Consider the following 17,035-nt stretch of genomic DNA (forward strand, 5'->3'; position numbering starts at 1 on the left):
TAGATTAATAGGATTAAGAATCTGGCTGTATTTTACGGTCTGTTTTATATTATTAGTCATTGTTCATAAGCTTGCATTTTGTTTTCCACACAGTGTATGCAGGATGATTTTGAAATCATGGGTTTTAATTTCTTGTCCCTATAATGTACAGTTTTAAATAAAAATAACATAGTTGCTGAATTATCCTATCTTGCACTGAGGTCAGCAATAAGTTGGTATTACTAAGTTACTTTTAAATCAGTGAACTGCAATAATTGTGAGTTTTTATCTCATGGCAAAACACTCAATTAGCTCAGTTGTATTTTTTTCCACTAACGTGTAATTATTTTATAGTCATCACTTATGCTCTAATTGACAAGAGTTTTGTGGATACGTCTCTTTAAAATTCTGTCCTGGTGCTCACTATTTCATGATGCCACCTCATTTTACAGCTTCAGCTTTAAAGCTGTCAGGAGTGCTGCCATGAAAATGTTCAATGAGCAAAGGAGAAGAGAGTGACAGCATTTTTCCAGACTGAGCCCCCATTTTTCATGCTTTAATGGCAGGACTCAGAAGAACATTTAAAGCAGATTGGAAATTATTTCTTAAAGTTGCATGTCACTGATAATGCAGTCTTACACTGTGATTTGAAAAGAGAGTAAGGAAATAAGCTGGGCTGGAATTTTGAATTAAGTTCTCAAAACGTTTGTTTCTGTCTTAAAAACTGAAGTAGGTCTAAGGTTATTTGTAGCTGCTTCTGTTAATATCTCTTACTTCCAACAGAAAATACTTTACCTAGCTAGTGAAGGAAACTTCACTTATATTCTGCCAAATGTTGTCTGTAAGTGGAAGGAATTAAGTACTGTCATTTATCCTAACTTGTGAGGGTATTCAGAAACAATTAGCCTGTTCCAGCCTGGGCAAATTAACACGTAGCTTCAGGCACAATGATTCTGTAAATCTCAATGTTCTTAGTCTCTGATAAACTCAGAAGATTGTTCTTCTTCTTCCCCATGGCAGCACTTAATTCAATAAGCACGAATGTTGGAGTGCTTTATTAAATATTCTGCAAAGATTGGTACAGATGCATGTAGTTGTAAGCAGTCATTTGCAGCATGGCATCTTCACAATCAGAGCTGCAATCCACTGCTGGAAAATTTGCATCTTCTTTTTGTATTTTAGAAAGCATTTTGACGTTTGGGGCTCCTGATGCCAAGAAACCACCATGTACCACAGTTATAATTTATTCTAATACATAGGCATTCACATCTTTGAATGGTTGCAGACCATTTTTAATATAAGAGCTTCACTCTAAGTGCTTTAGGAGCTATTTAAATAACTTCCTAGGACTCAGGTAGTGTAGAATTTTAAAAGCTTAATTTCAGATATTATTAATGTGTATGAAAGTAAGCATAGCAGACAAGTAAAAAAAGTTACTATGTATTTATTTCATGTTTATAGAAGAAATATATTCCCTTTGTTTAACTGATATTGGCAGGACATTGCACACCTTTAAGATGACAATAATCTTTAGCTGCTTTTTTTGTCTTGTTTTTAGATAATTCAATGGTTAACGTAATAAAACTCTTTCAGTGGCATGCTCTTTCAATGGCAGTGATACAAATAGCCTCAAATCTTCTTTTCCTCTAATACTTCTTTTCAAGAAGCATGCTCAGGTGCTGTGCTTTTCCTATCATTTGGATGTGTATTTTTTCAAGGAAGAGAGAGAATTAGAATTGATAAAGCCCAGTACATAATTTCTCTAATCAAACTTACAATTCCTTGAACAGAAATTCAGCTTTCATTTTTTCATTTTTGCTAATTCTTTCCAGTCAGTTCTGGTTTATTCTCTAAATATACCTATGCATTTTTATCATTGATTTTCACTCTAGAGGCAGAACATTCACACTCAGCAAGTTTGCTGATGATACAAAGCTTTGGGGAGTGCTACCATTCAGTAACACCTGGAAAGTTGGGAGAGTTGGACAGGGCGGAATGTGGTGAGGTTTAACATGAGCGAGCGTAGATTCCTGCACCTGGGGAGGAATAACTGCATGCATCAGTACAGGTTAGGGTCTGAGCTGCTGGAGGTGAGCTTTGCAGGGAAGGACCTCGGAAGGTCCTAATGGACAACAGGTTGGCCATGAGCCAGCCTGTAACCAGGAAGGATCCTGAGGTGCATTAAAAAGAGCATGGCCAGCAGGTTGAGGGAGCTGATCCTCCCTTCTGCTCTGCCCTGGTGAGGCCAAGTTTAGAATTCTGGGCTCCCCAGTTGAAAATAGAAAGGTATCTCCTGGAAGGAGTCCAGCAAAGGACCACAGTGATGATAAAGGGAGCATCTCCTGTATGAGTAAAGGCTGAACAACCTGAGTCTGTTCAGCCTGGGGAAAAGAAGACTGAGAGGGGGTCTGATTAATGTTTATAAATATCTAGTTCTCCGATTCTGTGATTGCTATCAAGCAAATAAGATCTGTCTCCATTTGTTAGGACAATAATATAAATATACAAATACAATTAATATCAATATGACAATATAAAATATAAATACAAATTATATGCCAAGTACTGTGATCTTTCCATGCTATGGAGAAGTCCAAAGATGTTTAGACAACTCCAAGATGCAAACTGTGTGAAGCACAGCCTCTGATGCAGGGATCTACCCAGGGCCTGAAAGAGCCTTCAGTGAGGCCACGCTATTCTCAAGCAGTGGATTCAGGAGTAGGAATTTTGAGCAGCTGAAGGAACTAGGATTGTTTAGTCTGGAGAAGAAACCCAGGGGAGACATTACTGCTCTCTACAACTCCCTGAAAGGGGACTGTGGTGATGTGGGGCTTTGTCCTCCTCTCCCAGATGGTGAGCAATAGAAGAGGGAATGGTCTCTAGTAGCACCAGAGGAGGTTCAATTGGATATTAGGGAAAAGTTCTTCTCTGAAAGAGGAGTCAGGCCTCGGAATAGGCTGCCCATTCCTGGAGGCTTTAAAGGAGTGTGTAGATGTGGCCCTGAAGGACATGGTTTATTGGGCATGGTGATAATGCATCAGCAGTTGGACTTGAGGAAGTCTTTCCAACCTTAATGATTCTGTGATTCTTTTATATGTTGTTTTTTTTTTTTATGAGACTCTGTGGCGTCCGTCTTCAGTGGTCTTGTGTTATGTGATGTAGGTATTAACATTTGTGTGAATGTTACGGTGCTTAACACAAAGATTGATTACATAATTGCTTAATTTTGTGTTACACTGTTTGCAGCAAGTAAACTCTATGAGACTAAGCATATACTGGGAGCAAACAACATAGTGAGAACAAAAGTCTCGTTTCTCTGTTAGAATTTTTCCCCTTAACTTGGAAGAAGTACTGTCTGCATTTCTAATAGCTTTTCCAAAGCTGATTCTCCCAACGAGGCAAAACTTCTTTTCACTCTAACATTGCACAAATCAAAACACTGCAGTGCGAAACAAAATACAATATTGCAGTGAGGCAAAATAGTGTGGCACTGAACCATCAATTTTTAATGTGAAGTTCAATAATATAGAAATCACGTATTGCAGTTTTACCCCCAGATGAACTGATTTTGAAAAATTAATTCTGGTGTATTTAGATTTTTTTAACTTTTATTTTTAAATGCGATTAAAATTTAATATATGATCTGGCACATTTTGCTCACAGTGTTCTGAGATTTTGGGAGGCTTAAAAGGCTGCCAAGCTTCAGCTGTAAAGCTTCCATCATGTTTTGACATGTGCCACTTGTCTTTAAAGCTGAAAAATTCTTCTCTGAAGCTATATTATATATTTATGAGGGCTGTTCTGAAATTAATGCCTCCTTATCTTACTCTGGCCCACAATGTCAGAGGGAGATGTTGTTGGTATGGCAGTAGAGGTTCAACCTTCCCACTAATATTCCATTACATTTGATTGCTGTGCTGCATATGGCAGCAGAACAGCAATCTGACAGAATGGTGTCTGACATGAAGTACGTATATAGCAATGGGGTGTAACTGAATTCCTCTATGTGGAAAAAAATGGAACTTGTTGACTTTCATTAATGCTTTCTGAAAGTTTATGGAGCCCAAACAGCAGATGTGAGCACAGAGAGGCTGTGGGTGGTGTGTTTCAGCAGTGGCAACAGGATCAGTGGGGCACCTCCACCAGTGCAACTTGTTATGAGCATAGCATGCAGACTTCTGTTAATCACTGGCAAAAAATACAGAGTGAATGGTGGTGACTGTGTTGAAAAATATTATTTTATAGCTCTATCAATTATCTCTATCAAACAGTGTTATTGTGTGTACCTGTTGTAGCTTCCATGGAAATAAATAGGAAGCATTACTTTCAGAGCATTGTATTGAATTTGCAGTTAAGACCTCTTAGTTTTTCAATTTCTATTGCAGTGTGGCACCAATATTCAGTTAAAAATATCATTTTCAATAAGTCTTTAGAGAACGAAATCAGAGTTGAAATCAGAATGCAGGCATCAACTGTAAGGATAGGGCACTGGTGTGACCTATCTTAGGAGTGTAAAGTATTTACTTATTTTTCTATTACTCCCATAAAATCTTTCTTTTGCTACAGGGGAGAACACAGTTTGAATTAGAAACAACAGACTTGAGAAAGGAATTAGTCCTCTCTATGTATATAATTTCTCTCCTGGTTGTGTAATTTGATGTGAACATTGGCTTAGAAACGCGCTCATGAATTACTGAAGGCAGTGACAAAAGGGAAATCTTGATAGCATTTGATCAACTCAGTTTCATTCCTGGCTTTCTCCAAAATCTCAGTGGACATTTCTTATATCAGCTTGAAACTATGGTGCCTTGCTATTGAATATGAAAAGTTAAACTGCGCATTCTTGTTGTGTTTCATTTCCATAAGGAAAAAGCTTCTTGATTTTTGGTGGGGTGTGTACTTAGCATCTACAATTAGTTGTGAAGTACATGGAATTACTATTTGATACACCTTCCATCTCCATTTCAAGCTAAAGTAATCTGCAGAATCGCAGATGTTCTTTGAGGTTTGAAGACATTCAACAAATTCTAGGAGGATCTTAGAACTACTGAACACAACAGGAATGTATTTCTTTTTCTAACGGAAGATGTCTGTCTCCATGGCACTAGGCACGTCCAATTGATAGACATTTACCTCTCTTTGACTGAAATGTAAGACTATGGAGAAGTTCAGGAGAACTTCTCAGATTTGTACAAAATCACACTCCCTTATGGCTAAGCAGGAGAATGAGCTAACACACAAGTGGCAGGACCAGCATAACACTCACTATTTTCTGTCAGGATCTTCAACCCTATAATTGCTGTTCTTCCTATTGAGGACACCTACATAACAGTTGCAGTACTCTTCACTGATCTCCAATTTCTATTTTATCCAGCACGATACCAGAACCAGAAGCACTCTCTTTTTCTGTGTCTGTCAGAAATCCTGTTATTTCTGTCAAGTTACTTAGGCTCTGTGGTAGATATTGAGTATTTATACAGAGTGCAAAGCCACAAAATCCCCCTGACAGAAGAAGACAAAATGGCACAGTACTAATCATTTGAACAAAAGGAAATTGATAAGAGCTTGTCCCAGAAATGATTCTTTGCCTATTTTTTTTTCTTGGGTATCTCATATAGATGCTAACACTTCTGAGTGCCTTCAATTTAGGTACTCAAGTAAAACCTACAGATTCCATCCCCTCCACCTTAATCACAAGAGATCCTAAGCAGACTTAAAAAGCTACAGACTTACAGTGAAACTGATAAATAATGCAGTAACTGAATTACTTACCATGCTCAGTGATCCTAGGAGCAAAACTGAGACTTTCTCAGGTTTTACTTAATGTGAAACTTAGAGGCATGGTTTCTTGGTTATAGTATGTGATAGGTTTTTATTCTGCAAGGAAATACTTGAATGTGTCTATGGGTACACAGATGAATGAACTAAATAAGTGAGAAAGACTGAATAGTTCTCAGTAAGAAGCTGGATTGATGTTCAGCTACTAATGATTTTGGTGGGTGAAGAGCCAATCTCTTAGTTTACTGATATTTTAGAAGTACAGATATGTTGCAATTGAAGTAAAAATCTTGATGTACGTGTTTTAATCTTCTTAATTCTTGAAAAGGCATAGGTATAAAATTCTTAATACTACTAGCAGGAGAGATTTGATGTGTACTACTGCACGGGATGCTTAATGGCATGGCCGTTCCCATTTAAGAACTGAGCGGTGCAAAGGACGCAGGTGTGGCTTCAAACCTGCTTTGCTTCCAAAAGGAAGAACAGCTGCACAGGCGCTGCCCTGCTTCCCACTGGGGTGGTGCTGTGTGGGAAAACTCAGTCTTGTGCTGCCCAGTTCCCCAGGACAGCCCCAGCCCTGGCACAGAGGCTGGAGAAGCTGCCTTTGCCAAAGTGGTTAGTGGAGGTTTCTCTTATGCAGGGCAGACTGCTCCACAGGTCTTCTCCAGATCCTTTGAAGTCATTTTGATCTGCTTACAAGATGTACTGTGTCCAAAACAAATCAAGGAATTCATCCATAAATGCTTAGATCAGGTTTCAAGTGTTACATATATGCAAATTCATATATGTGCATATCCAAAAATATATTTACAATCATTTGTTTGATATATGTACATCTGTCAACTATTTTTTAATATATAGAAATGCTATTTTAAAATATGGATGATGAAGAGATCCATGATATAAATATGCCTTAGGTGAAAAGTACAATTTACTTTAAGAAGATCATTTATGTAAGTGAGAGCTTGAGACCCAGATCCAAATATAAAGTACAATCTTTCATTTAAGCATAATTAAAAGTATGTATCTACCATTTCTACCATTTCTAATATATATATATATATGCATATATACATAAACACACACACACACACATATATAAGGGACCTTGTCTTAATTAGGATGGTTGAAATGAATTCCCTGAAGTATACAACTTGTAGCAAGTATTTTGAGTTTCCTCTATACTGTGAAATTATTTATTTAGAAAACTCTCCTAAAGGAAGTTAAAAAACTTACTTTGTTATGTCTAGGAATGCAGCAGATTAATATCATTAACTGTATAGTTAAGCTTCTGGAAGTGCAACTTTGTTTTCTTTCACACCTGAACCCCAAGTTTGCAATGCCTGGTGTAGGTAACTCAATGAAAACGATTGCTTAACACAACCAGATTAAAAAACAATTTAACTGATGGCCACAAATAGAGCTTGAAGTTTGTCATGGCTACAAAGATTTTCTGTCAGAGTATAAAAGCAATTAATCAGTATGCAGAAGGTATTGCCTGCCCCATAGAGATGCTAATTTTGTGACACTTTGGAAACTCATGTTCTACATTTACTGTTCACACTAGATGGAAGCTAACCAGCCTCAGCTTGAGCTAATGAAATCAAAAGACTGCAAAATGACACATTTTCCTGTCCCCATGCAGTATAATTTTGAGATCTTTAGTTTCTTTCTAGAAGTATTTTGACAGCCACAGCTTGGGTTGAATATTATGAAATCCTAAAGACTGGAAAATCCTATTTGTGTGGAAAGCCTGTAGTCAGATTAAAAAAAATAAAGGACATATCAGTTTCCTGCTCAAGTATTTTTGGAAAATAACAGCAGCAGAGTAAGATATTGTAGTGCAGCAGAACAAAGACCGAATATTTCCACGTTGCCATTAGGGACTTTTTTTCATTTTGCTTTCCCAGAGTGCTGTAACAACTGTTGATAAGCACAGTTATAGTGGGCATGTATTTAGATGGAATAGTCTATTATAGATACTGTGAACAGTAAACATTTAGAAGTCCGCTTATTCTTTGCTGCTTACTGTAAGTTAGGAGCTAACATACATGTTGTTTTTATGAAGGAAAAAAAAAAGCCCACTAAATAATACTGTAATTTCAACAGTCTGTAACCACAAAATGTTCTGGAAAAGAAGGAAAAAAATCAAGAAAAACAGATCAGCTACTGCCACATTTTTCTTCCCATAGCTGTGTGTTTAAAAGGGTTGTCTGCAGTCATTTGTTCTAAAATCCTCTAAGAGTCGCAGCCACATGGTTAAAAGCATTTCTCTACAGCTGTACAGAAAAGAATGCAGCAGTTAGGTTAGTTCCACTCCGTTTCCTACCAGCAGTTCAAAGCACGTCGTTGTTCATGACTCACCTAAAGCAGAATCGCAGATGAGCTGCTGCGGATGAGCAGGGGCACAGCTGCACGCCTCCACCAGCTCCTGAATTCTGTGGGTCAGCAGCAGAAGCACTGAAAACAACAAGGTACTAAGTACAGGATTCATGCTGCCTTAAGCACAGCTAATCGGTCTGCCAAGAGAAAATGCTTTCTTACTGTTGATTTTATATCTAAACTTCCTACAGACTATCTGATTTCTTCTGCGTCTTCAATTTCAGCAGACTTGGGTGGTTTAGAAAAGCCCTCTAATGCTCACTCTGAGTACACGCTTATGTTAACTGACTTCTAATTTCCCTGACATAGGAACCTCTTATTTATGGCCCAGACACTAACTCGTAACTCCGCCTTCCTTTAAGGAAAAAGCACATCATTGGTGAAAGTTATTGTACCAGAAGTGAGATTACCTTAGTAAGCACTGCAGCGTTGCTGTTATGAGTCAGTATAACTATTAATAATCAAAAGCCTTCACAAAAACAGCTTTTACAAGTATTTGCAGTTGATTTCATGATCTGTAGCAGAACAAAGATTTTTACCTTTTTGTAGTAAATCTTCGTCCAGCCTGAATTGACAAAATAAATCTGCTATCTTCTCTATTCCGGTCAAGTAAACAGCTGTCATTTATTAAACTCTGTTTTCATTTGCAGTCCTTGGTCTTCCCCCACACTTCTGTGCATTTTCTTGAGATGACATTCCAGTTTGCAGGCTGGACAGAAATTCATTTACAAAAAAGGAACATTTCAATGCTCTATTTGTAAGATTCATACAATTAGCAGTTACAAGGAATAATGAATTAAAAACAAAAGCTGCAATAAAAGGCTTTTTTTATTATTTTATCAAAGATTTAATGTAGATTTAATGTATGTCAGGGGCACAGCTTTTTCTCTGCATTCATTTTCAATATTAGTCCTGATCAACACAGATCTGTATCTGCATTTTCTAATAACTGTTATGCATGGAACACACGCAGAAATTCCAAAGTTTGGAACTCTTTTTTTCAGCTTCAGCTCTTTTGTTGATATCAGAGTCTGGATATGTGTTCTAGATGTTATAAAGTTGTAACATAGTGGTAATATAAGACATAGATTGAATGGAGGACAGAACTTAAAGGATTGTATTTTTTTGTCACAATTTGAGAACTGAGAATTCATTAATGTCATTTGAACCATTTTAATCAAGACTCAGGAAAAGCTATTTTGTCAAGTTAGATGTACACACAGCAGTATCGCCACAGAAGTGTGTGCATGTTCCACAGCAGAAGGCTGATTTTATTGTTAAACTGTAAGAGGTCATTTTAGCAACTAACAAGTTTGCTTTGATTTTCAGTCCTCCCAGGTAGACACTCAAGTAAAAAATAATTAAATAGATACACAAATACTCAGAATTATTATGTTTAGATTCAAAACTGGGCTGGGAATATTCTACGTGATATTGTGATTTAATTAAAACTGTCCTACTTTGAATTTTATTTTTTCAGTCTGCAGTTTTGCTTCAAATCATGGAGACAGATCCAAGTCCAGGTCTAACACCAGCAAATAATTTAGGCTTGTTAATGTCTTCTTTCTTACCTGGAGGAAACTTAATTTTTCAGGAAGTATTTTCACATGAATAAAAAAGTTGTCAGGCTGAAACCCTATCCAGGAAGTTCAAGCTAATTTAAAACAAACAAAACAAACAAGCACGTATTTTAATGGCATCTGTGATTTATGGTCTGTAGTTGTAGGGCTGCTGACATTCAAATCTCACTTGGGGTGGTAGGACTGGAAAGTGTTGAAGGAATTAATTAAGACCCATTGACTGGTTTCCCAATAACATGACATGCCTGCTGCTATAAACCATCTAAATAGGCCAAATTGGTTACTGTTTCAGTAAAATTCAAGTAATAGCTAAGTATGTTGGGCTAAGCCTTCTCTTTACATTGATAATGCAGTTCTTCCCATTTGGTGGTTAACCAAGGAAGGCATTCCGTAAGGTTTTACCGAATGGCACGTGAAGATAGCATTCTCTCTGTGTTTAGAGGAATGAACTCTAGAGGAATGAAATCTAGTGCAATCAAAATAACTGCACAGTCGAACTAAAATCACTATCCTTGTAAAATAACTGCCTATAGACATAGCTGGGAATTTAATAATTACATTAGACTGTGCAGAAATGTAAATATGCTAAAACCATATTTTTTGTGTGATAGTTGTACAAATGCCATAAAAAACACATTTCTTGTGATCTTACATCGTATTGCCTGCAGCTGTTTTTGGAATAATGCAATTAGACTTTTAAGTGTATTTCAAAGCTTTTTCTACATATGCAGAATACTTGCAGTATGGTTACATGTAGAGAAGCAAATGGCTAGGAAAGAGCTTCTTATTCAACGTGTATATCCACTGATGGTCTCTCTAGAACTAGTCAACAGTTTAAGAGAGATACTTGGAGCATGCTATAAGCAACCAGACCTTTCAGTGGTAATATGAACCTCAATGAAACTTATGACTGTAAAGTTTCTGAACCATGGCATGGAACAACTGGTTACCAGCAGCACAACACTGAAGGCAGATATGTGCACCACACTAATGAGCAGCTCTTTGATAGGCTTATCTTTCAAATGTTTGTGAAAATGTTGAGACAATGTTGTAATTAAAATGTAAAAGGCAAACAACTTTGGAGACTTCAGCAGAACTGTTTTCTGATGAATTTTCATTCTCAAAGGAGTAGTTTTGTCAACTATTCTTTAATTCCAAATCCGAGGCAAGATAGCTGAGGAGTATCCTTCACAGTAACAGCCCATTTGTGCAAGGAGCCAAAGATTATCTGTAGCTCCTGCTGATATCAGTACAATTGAGAACCTGTTACCTCTGAACAGTATCAGTTAGTATCAGATCTTATCTTGAAGATGCACTGTGCTTTTTTATATTGCATATTCTTTTCATCATATTAATCAAATTAATTTTAGATCTAACTATATCAGTTTGATTTTGACCTTGCAAAGCACAAAGATTACTTCCAGAAGACACAGAAATATTCCATGACAAATCTGTAAGCAAAGTAATCTCTTATCATAAGCAAAGTATAAGTAAGTAAAGAAAAGATAGCCAACATAAACCAAAGAAACACTTGGTCTTTATCCTATTTGTATAACCAGACTAATAGTACAGGGGCTCTTTGACTGCACTGTTATGTTGATTTTCCTTTAGTTTGATATGTAAACCATGATATGGTGGCAAATTGCATCACAACAGTATTGAAGCATGAAGCAGGACTAAGCTGCTTGCTTAACATCTGCTATAACTAACACTTGCTAATAAGAGGCAGCAAACTTTGTTTCTCAAGGGGCACAGTCACTGACTACATCAGTTCACTATGGACAAAGCAGGAAGAATACTACGCAGTTTCTCTTTTTCTTCTAGCTAAAGAAACTTAATACTGAATAATTCATTTCCATTTTCTAATAAAATGCAATTAAATAATGAAGATTGTGGATCATTCACTATATTTGTTGATGTGTATGATATAGAAAGAAAGCAGGAAACTTCAGGAAAGTTCTGATCAGCTTTGTCTTTTCTCAATGGAAACACTGATTTTGCCTAGGTCTTACAATTCTCAGTGTGGCTTTTTGGACAGTGGGTTATCTTATTCCTTATAAATTTTTACTATCCATCATTTGTTTCTATCATCTGGAAAAGCTTAAAGGTCACTAAATGCCAACTTTGTTTTGTTTTTTTTTTACCAAGTGTCCCCTAGCAACCTGTTTTAAGAACACCAGACTACCATCCATCAAACTTCTTCTGTGCAGGGTTCCATGGAGAGAACTGCTGCTTCCCCTGAGCTCCAGAACAAACTCATTGCTTTTATGATGGTCTCATTTCTTCCCTGGGAATGCATCTCTTAACTACCTGCCCTCTATACTTAATTTTTCATATGATGCAGCATTGTGAGGTCAGTTTATTGTTTCCAGGAGATTGCTCAAGAGCAATTCTGTGGGCAGACCTGATTTTGATATTTGAGTTATGTCAGGTTGCTCTGAACTGTGTTGCTTAGGGACTGTCCAAGCAGCTTTTTCACTCTTAAGTTATAAAGGAGTATCCAACAGAGAGCTTGCTGCCTGTTCCAGCTGTAAGCAGTTTGAATCTGCACGATGTGTGCGATTGGACCGCCTGCTCTGCACCTCAGTTCCTGACTGTGTACAGAATAAAGTTTTTTACCTATATCTATCCTATTCTCTCTCTATTGTGGGAAATGAATCTTACTTTAGAATGATTGTAGGCAGGATTCTCCACAATCATAGTTAATCTGTTGTCTTTCTGATGATTTGCTAGGTGTTTTCTTCCTAGTTTTCATTTGGCATTGCATTTATTTTCCCTAAAAACTGCCTTGTATAACCACAATACATATCCCATACAAAAACTGTCTAATTATATTTAAAAAATGCAAATTGGAATAGTATCTCACAAAATAGATGAGTTTTCATGGATTTTAAACCGTAGTGCCTACACATGTACTACAGCCCACTTAAAAAGGCACGGTACTTATAGCTGTCACTTCCTAAATACTATAGAAAAAACATACATTCATTCTACATTCACAACAATTTGGATCATTTTATTATAAAGTTGTGGAATGGTATAGTTTTAGAAGCAGCAGCTACAAAATAGTTGTTAGAATGATTGGAATGGAATGAAGTACTGACATTCCAGAATCAAAATATAATAAATCTGTGCCAGGATTTTGTCTTCTCTAGGATTTCTATGAGAAACCTGTGAGAACTGCTCTTTTTGATTCATTGCTGTTAGACTTACCTTTTCTTGCTCTTAAGTAATTCTGTTTTCATGCAGTACTGACATTAAAAGCGTGAGATTTTCCTACTGTCACATCACTGGTGTATTGACTTAGATAACTTTTTTTTTAATTGAACTGCATACATGCAGATAAAGTTAGTTTAGCCTGATTGCCTGGTGCAGATTTACTTGGCACTGTCCTGTTCTATAAGGCAATGCTGAAGTGTGCCTTGATTTCAGTGATACAAAGAGCACTGGCTTCATAAGATCCAGTCTTATGAAGTGATGTTAATGGCAATGGAAGGAACAGTGTACAAGAGCACTCAGAAGACCCAGTTTTGCATCAGCTCCCTGTGGGTGGGAAGTTGGGTAGCCCAGCATTTCACAGGAACATATTTCTATTGCACTCATCTAGTTTATTAGCTATCTTAACCCTCTGTTTTGAATAAATAAATCAGAATTAATCTGCATTTGGCTCTTTTTGATGACTTTGTACTCTAATTTGCACTCAAATCCCAACTCTTTTCATTCACTTGAGCTTTTACTTTTCTTTAACGTACATGTTTCTGAGAAGTTCAGGCAAGGGAGAATCCAATATGCTTTGTATTGCTACTTGTGTAAAGGGAATACAGGATGTTACTCTCTACAGGTTTTGCACCTATTTTTTTTCTAGAAAGGTACAACACAGTAGAAAATCTGTCTTAGCATCTCTGAATTGTTCTCTGTTGACAAACAGTAGCTGCTGAAGTGTGGTGTTTCTGCAGCTCTTAGTGATGAGAGGAATATATTGAGCTACCCCTGCTGGTGACAGGGAACTTCTGCACGTTCGAACCCTAACTTAGGTTTGTTTTCCTTAAACCAAATAGACTACAGAAAGTACTACTTGTTTATTGATTTAGGAGCCTTCCTGCCTGTTTCTGAGAAAGAAAAAAAAAAAGAATGAAAGGACACCTTCTTTATTTCATTTTTAATTTCCTTTCTCCAAAGGAAAGCAGAGCAAAATTAGATTTAGTCTGATGCATGTTCCATAAATAAATCACATGGAAGTAGAGTGGCTAAATGAACTTTGCTTAGGGATGATTGGAAAGACAAATATTTAAACAAGGTAAGTCATGTTTATGAAGTATATATTTTTTGTGCTGTTTTTTTCCTTTTTTTTTTTTCTTCTATTGTGGCTTTTCTAGCCAACGTAACCATAAGGAAATTAAACACAGAGTGAATACTGCCTCCAAAATCTCTTTTCTGCGCTGTTTCCAGCAGAGGGCTTTTGCCTGGTTTATTTTTATATGCATCATTGGGTATATTTTGTATTAGGTCTTAACATAATTAAAAGTAAATTGACAAAATTCCAATCGTATCTCTTAGAAATAAAATATTTGTAGTACATAACCGGGCATTGTTTAGAAGTGAAGAACTTACAAACCATTCAGCATTTTAGTGTTTGAAGCTCAACTTTTATGAATTTGTGTTAAATCAATAGACTTACACTGCAGCAAACCACTCTGATAAAGCTTCAGAATATTTCTGAAGTAGGGAAGGATAGTTATTATCCCCATTATGTATGGTGTATGTATACAGTTCCATAATTTCCAAGCCAGTTTTTATTAGACAGTTCCAATTTTATTATGTTTAAACTGTGTCACCTTTAGCAACCAGCTTAAATTCCACTGAGGGGACTTAAAAAAAAAAAAAAAAAAAGATTTTTGACTGAGAGCTTTAGGGTTTTATTCACAAAGCAAAAACAAATTGTTAGAGAGGGATGTCAAATCTCTGATCACTGCACACATCCTAAAAAGCGAAGGTACACTCATCAGGCTAATAATAGTGCTGTGGCTGCCTCTAGTTACAGTGTAAGCTTTGTTTCCTTTTAAAACACCAGTTGAGTTTATTTTGTCAGGTTCACTGGAAGGACATGACTCTTGTTGATAAGTTCAAGACTTTTTTTCTCCTGCTGCTGCCCTGTAACTGCAATCAGAGGGCAAAAATTCAGTTTGAAAGAAATCACAATGATGAATTCAAGAGGAAGAGAATGACTGAGGACTTAGTAAGGAGCACAATGACTTTTTTTTCCTTACTCAAAATGCAGTGAATATACATGTAGCATGAGAGTGTAAAAATGTCGCAGTTCTTCACCAACACAACATTAATCAGATCAGTTCGTGAGCTTTATAATTCTGTTAATTAACTGCTTGGAGCTGATATAGCACCTATGGTAAGAATTGCAAGAATCTCTTTTGCATTGTTCTTTAAACCTCCCAATCCTAAATCTTTTACAAAGATAATATATGTAGCATATCAGAAATTGACGTTTCAGAAGAGCATTATGATATTTCATAGATTTTCAGAGCTTAAAATAGGTTCTGATCAGTAACTAATGAATCTTTTAACCTAATTTGTTTTTGAAGCCAGTTTGCTAGCCATCCTGCAAACGAAGAAAAGGCGTGTTTGATGTAATAACTTACAGCAGTGGAAGAGTGAAAATCCACAGCATCAGCCATCTCAAAGTGCTTTGTGATCTCAAGCTGGTTAATCCAAGCAATGTCATGATGTGATCCTGAGACACTTGAGAAACATGCTCTGTGCTCTATTTGTTGTGAATGAATGCTTGCCTTAATTAGTGTTTCTTTAGCAATCTGAGAATATTGGGTTCAATTTCTCCCTGAATTTGGTAATTCTGTCAGTGCAATTCTGCTAGAGATCTATCTATTATGAATCTAGATAGTTTATTTCAATTGAAATTATTTTGATATCTGTATTTTGACAGATATATTTTGATATCCCCTGTCTGTATTAGGGAAAATTAATATAGTCAGTGTATCTATGTAATTAACTGGGGAGAAACTTTTTATCAGGGCATGTAGTGACAGGATGAGGGGAAATGGTTTTAAACTGGAAGAGGGTAGACTTAGAGTAGATATCAGAAAGCAATTCTTTATTGTGAGGGTGGTGAGACACAAAGAGGTTGCGAGACAGGTTGAGACACAAGTGAGGCTGTGGATGCCCCTTCCCTGGAAGCATTCAAGGCCAGGCTGGACAGGGCTGTGAGCAACCTGGTCTGGAGGGAGGTGTCCCTGCCTATAGCAGGGGAGTTGAAACTATGTGGACTAAAAGGTCCCTTCCAAACCAAATCATTCTATGATTCTGTGATAATGTCTTTGTTTTTTCCGAACTAATACTAGTAATTCCAGTAAAACATGTAGAGTCTATGACCATGAGAGATGTTGAAGGAGCTTTGGAAAATTGTATTGCATGTTTGTCATGTGGTTTTTTTTTTCATTAATTCACAATAACATATTATTGTGTATGATATCATTATTTAATTTATAATAGAACTCCCATTTATCCTAAAAAATAAATGGATTTCCTGTATTTATTATGCAGTATGGAAGGGTTCATGCAGTATAGTCCATCTCTCATATATAAGAACATGTCAAATTCATCAATGCAATTTCTGTTGTCGATCTTCAGATTTTTTATTCTGATTTGTTACCTCTATTTTTGTCATAGTAGAAATTACACTATTCTAAATTTAAGAAAACCTTTGAAAAATAAGCAATACTTTTGTCAAACAGCCCTCCCCCCCAAAAAAATTTGAAATTATCCGTGCAATGATTTGTATTAGTATCAGTTCAACTCAAAACTGATCCTTGCACACCTGCCAGAGCTTCTCACAAGATAACTTACTACCAAGTAGCTGTAATGGGAATTTGAAGGAAATCCATGGAGCTGGTACACTTTCAGTTCAGTAACACAGCTGTATCATACACAATGTTTATCCAAATATATGAAAAGTCTTGAGGCTGCCTGTTAAGACAAAGTAACAGGAAAGAACAGACTGGAAAGAGGTGAGGAAAGGACTCAGATCAAGTTATTGCTTGATAGTACAATATCACACAATCCTGGAATCTAGATAGTTTTAGCAAGGTGACTGCATGATGGCTCAGTCTCCTTATTCAATGGGAGAACTGTGATAATTAAAGCAATGCCAGGACTAAAGAAAACACTGCTAGAAAAGCAAATTAACTGCAGCTTCATCAGCCCTAGGTTCACAGGCCTGTCAAAGTGATAGAAGAAAAGCACTGGAAAGACTTAATTTCACTGCCCTTTATATAAGCTACCTGGTT

General features: G+C 36.7%; 2 protein-coding genes across 17 annotated transcripts in view; one reads left to right on the plus strand and one right to left on the minus strand.

Annotated features, from left to right (window-relative positions):
• The window catches only part of SYN2 (synapsin II), a 143,488-nt gene that overhangs the window by 79,818 nt on the left and 46,635 nt on the right, over positions 1–17,035 (plus strand). The gene's annotated exons all lie outside the window — the stretch shown is intronic.
• The window catches only part of TIMP4 (TIMP metallopeptidase inhibitor 4), a 108,743-nt gene that overhangs the window by 15,387 nt on the left and 76,321 nt on the right, over positions 1–17,035 (minus strand). For 5 of the 12 annotated variants that reach the window (XM_052679053.1, XM_052679048.1, XM_052679052.1 and 2 more), the window contains 3 exons: positions 16,596–16,715; positions 8,679–8,848; positions 8,122–8,217 (listed from right to left, as the gene is read on the minus strand). In XM_052679053.1, coding sequence (XP_052535013.1) covers positions 8,122–8,217; positions 8,679–8,763 — 181 coding nt within the window. In that variant the 5' untranslated portion in view covers positions 8,764–8,848; positions 16,596–16,715. Of the gene's footprint in view, positions 1–8,121; positions 8,218–8,301; positions 8,587–8,678; positions 8,849–16,595; positions 16,716–17,035 lie in introns of those variants that run through there. The other 7 variants (XM_052679055.1, XM_052679051.1, XM_052679050.1 and 4 more) reach the window with 4 other exon arrangements.

The sequence above is a fragment of the Tympanuchus pallidicinctus genome, unplaced genomic scaffold, assembly GCF_026119805.1.
Source record: "Tympanuchus pallidicinctus isolate F22 unplaced genomic scaffold, pur_lepc_1.0 scaffold17, whole genome shotgun sequence".
Classification (NCBI taxonomy): Eukaryota; Metazoa; Chordata; class Aves; order Galliformes; family Phasianidae; genus Tympanuchus; species Tympanuchus pallidicinctus.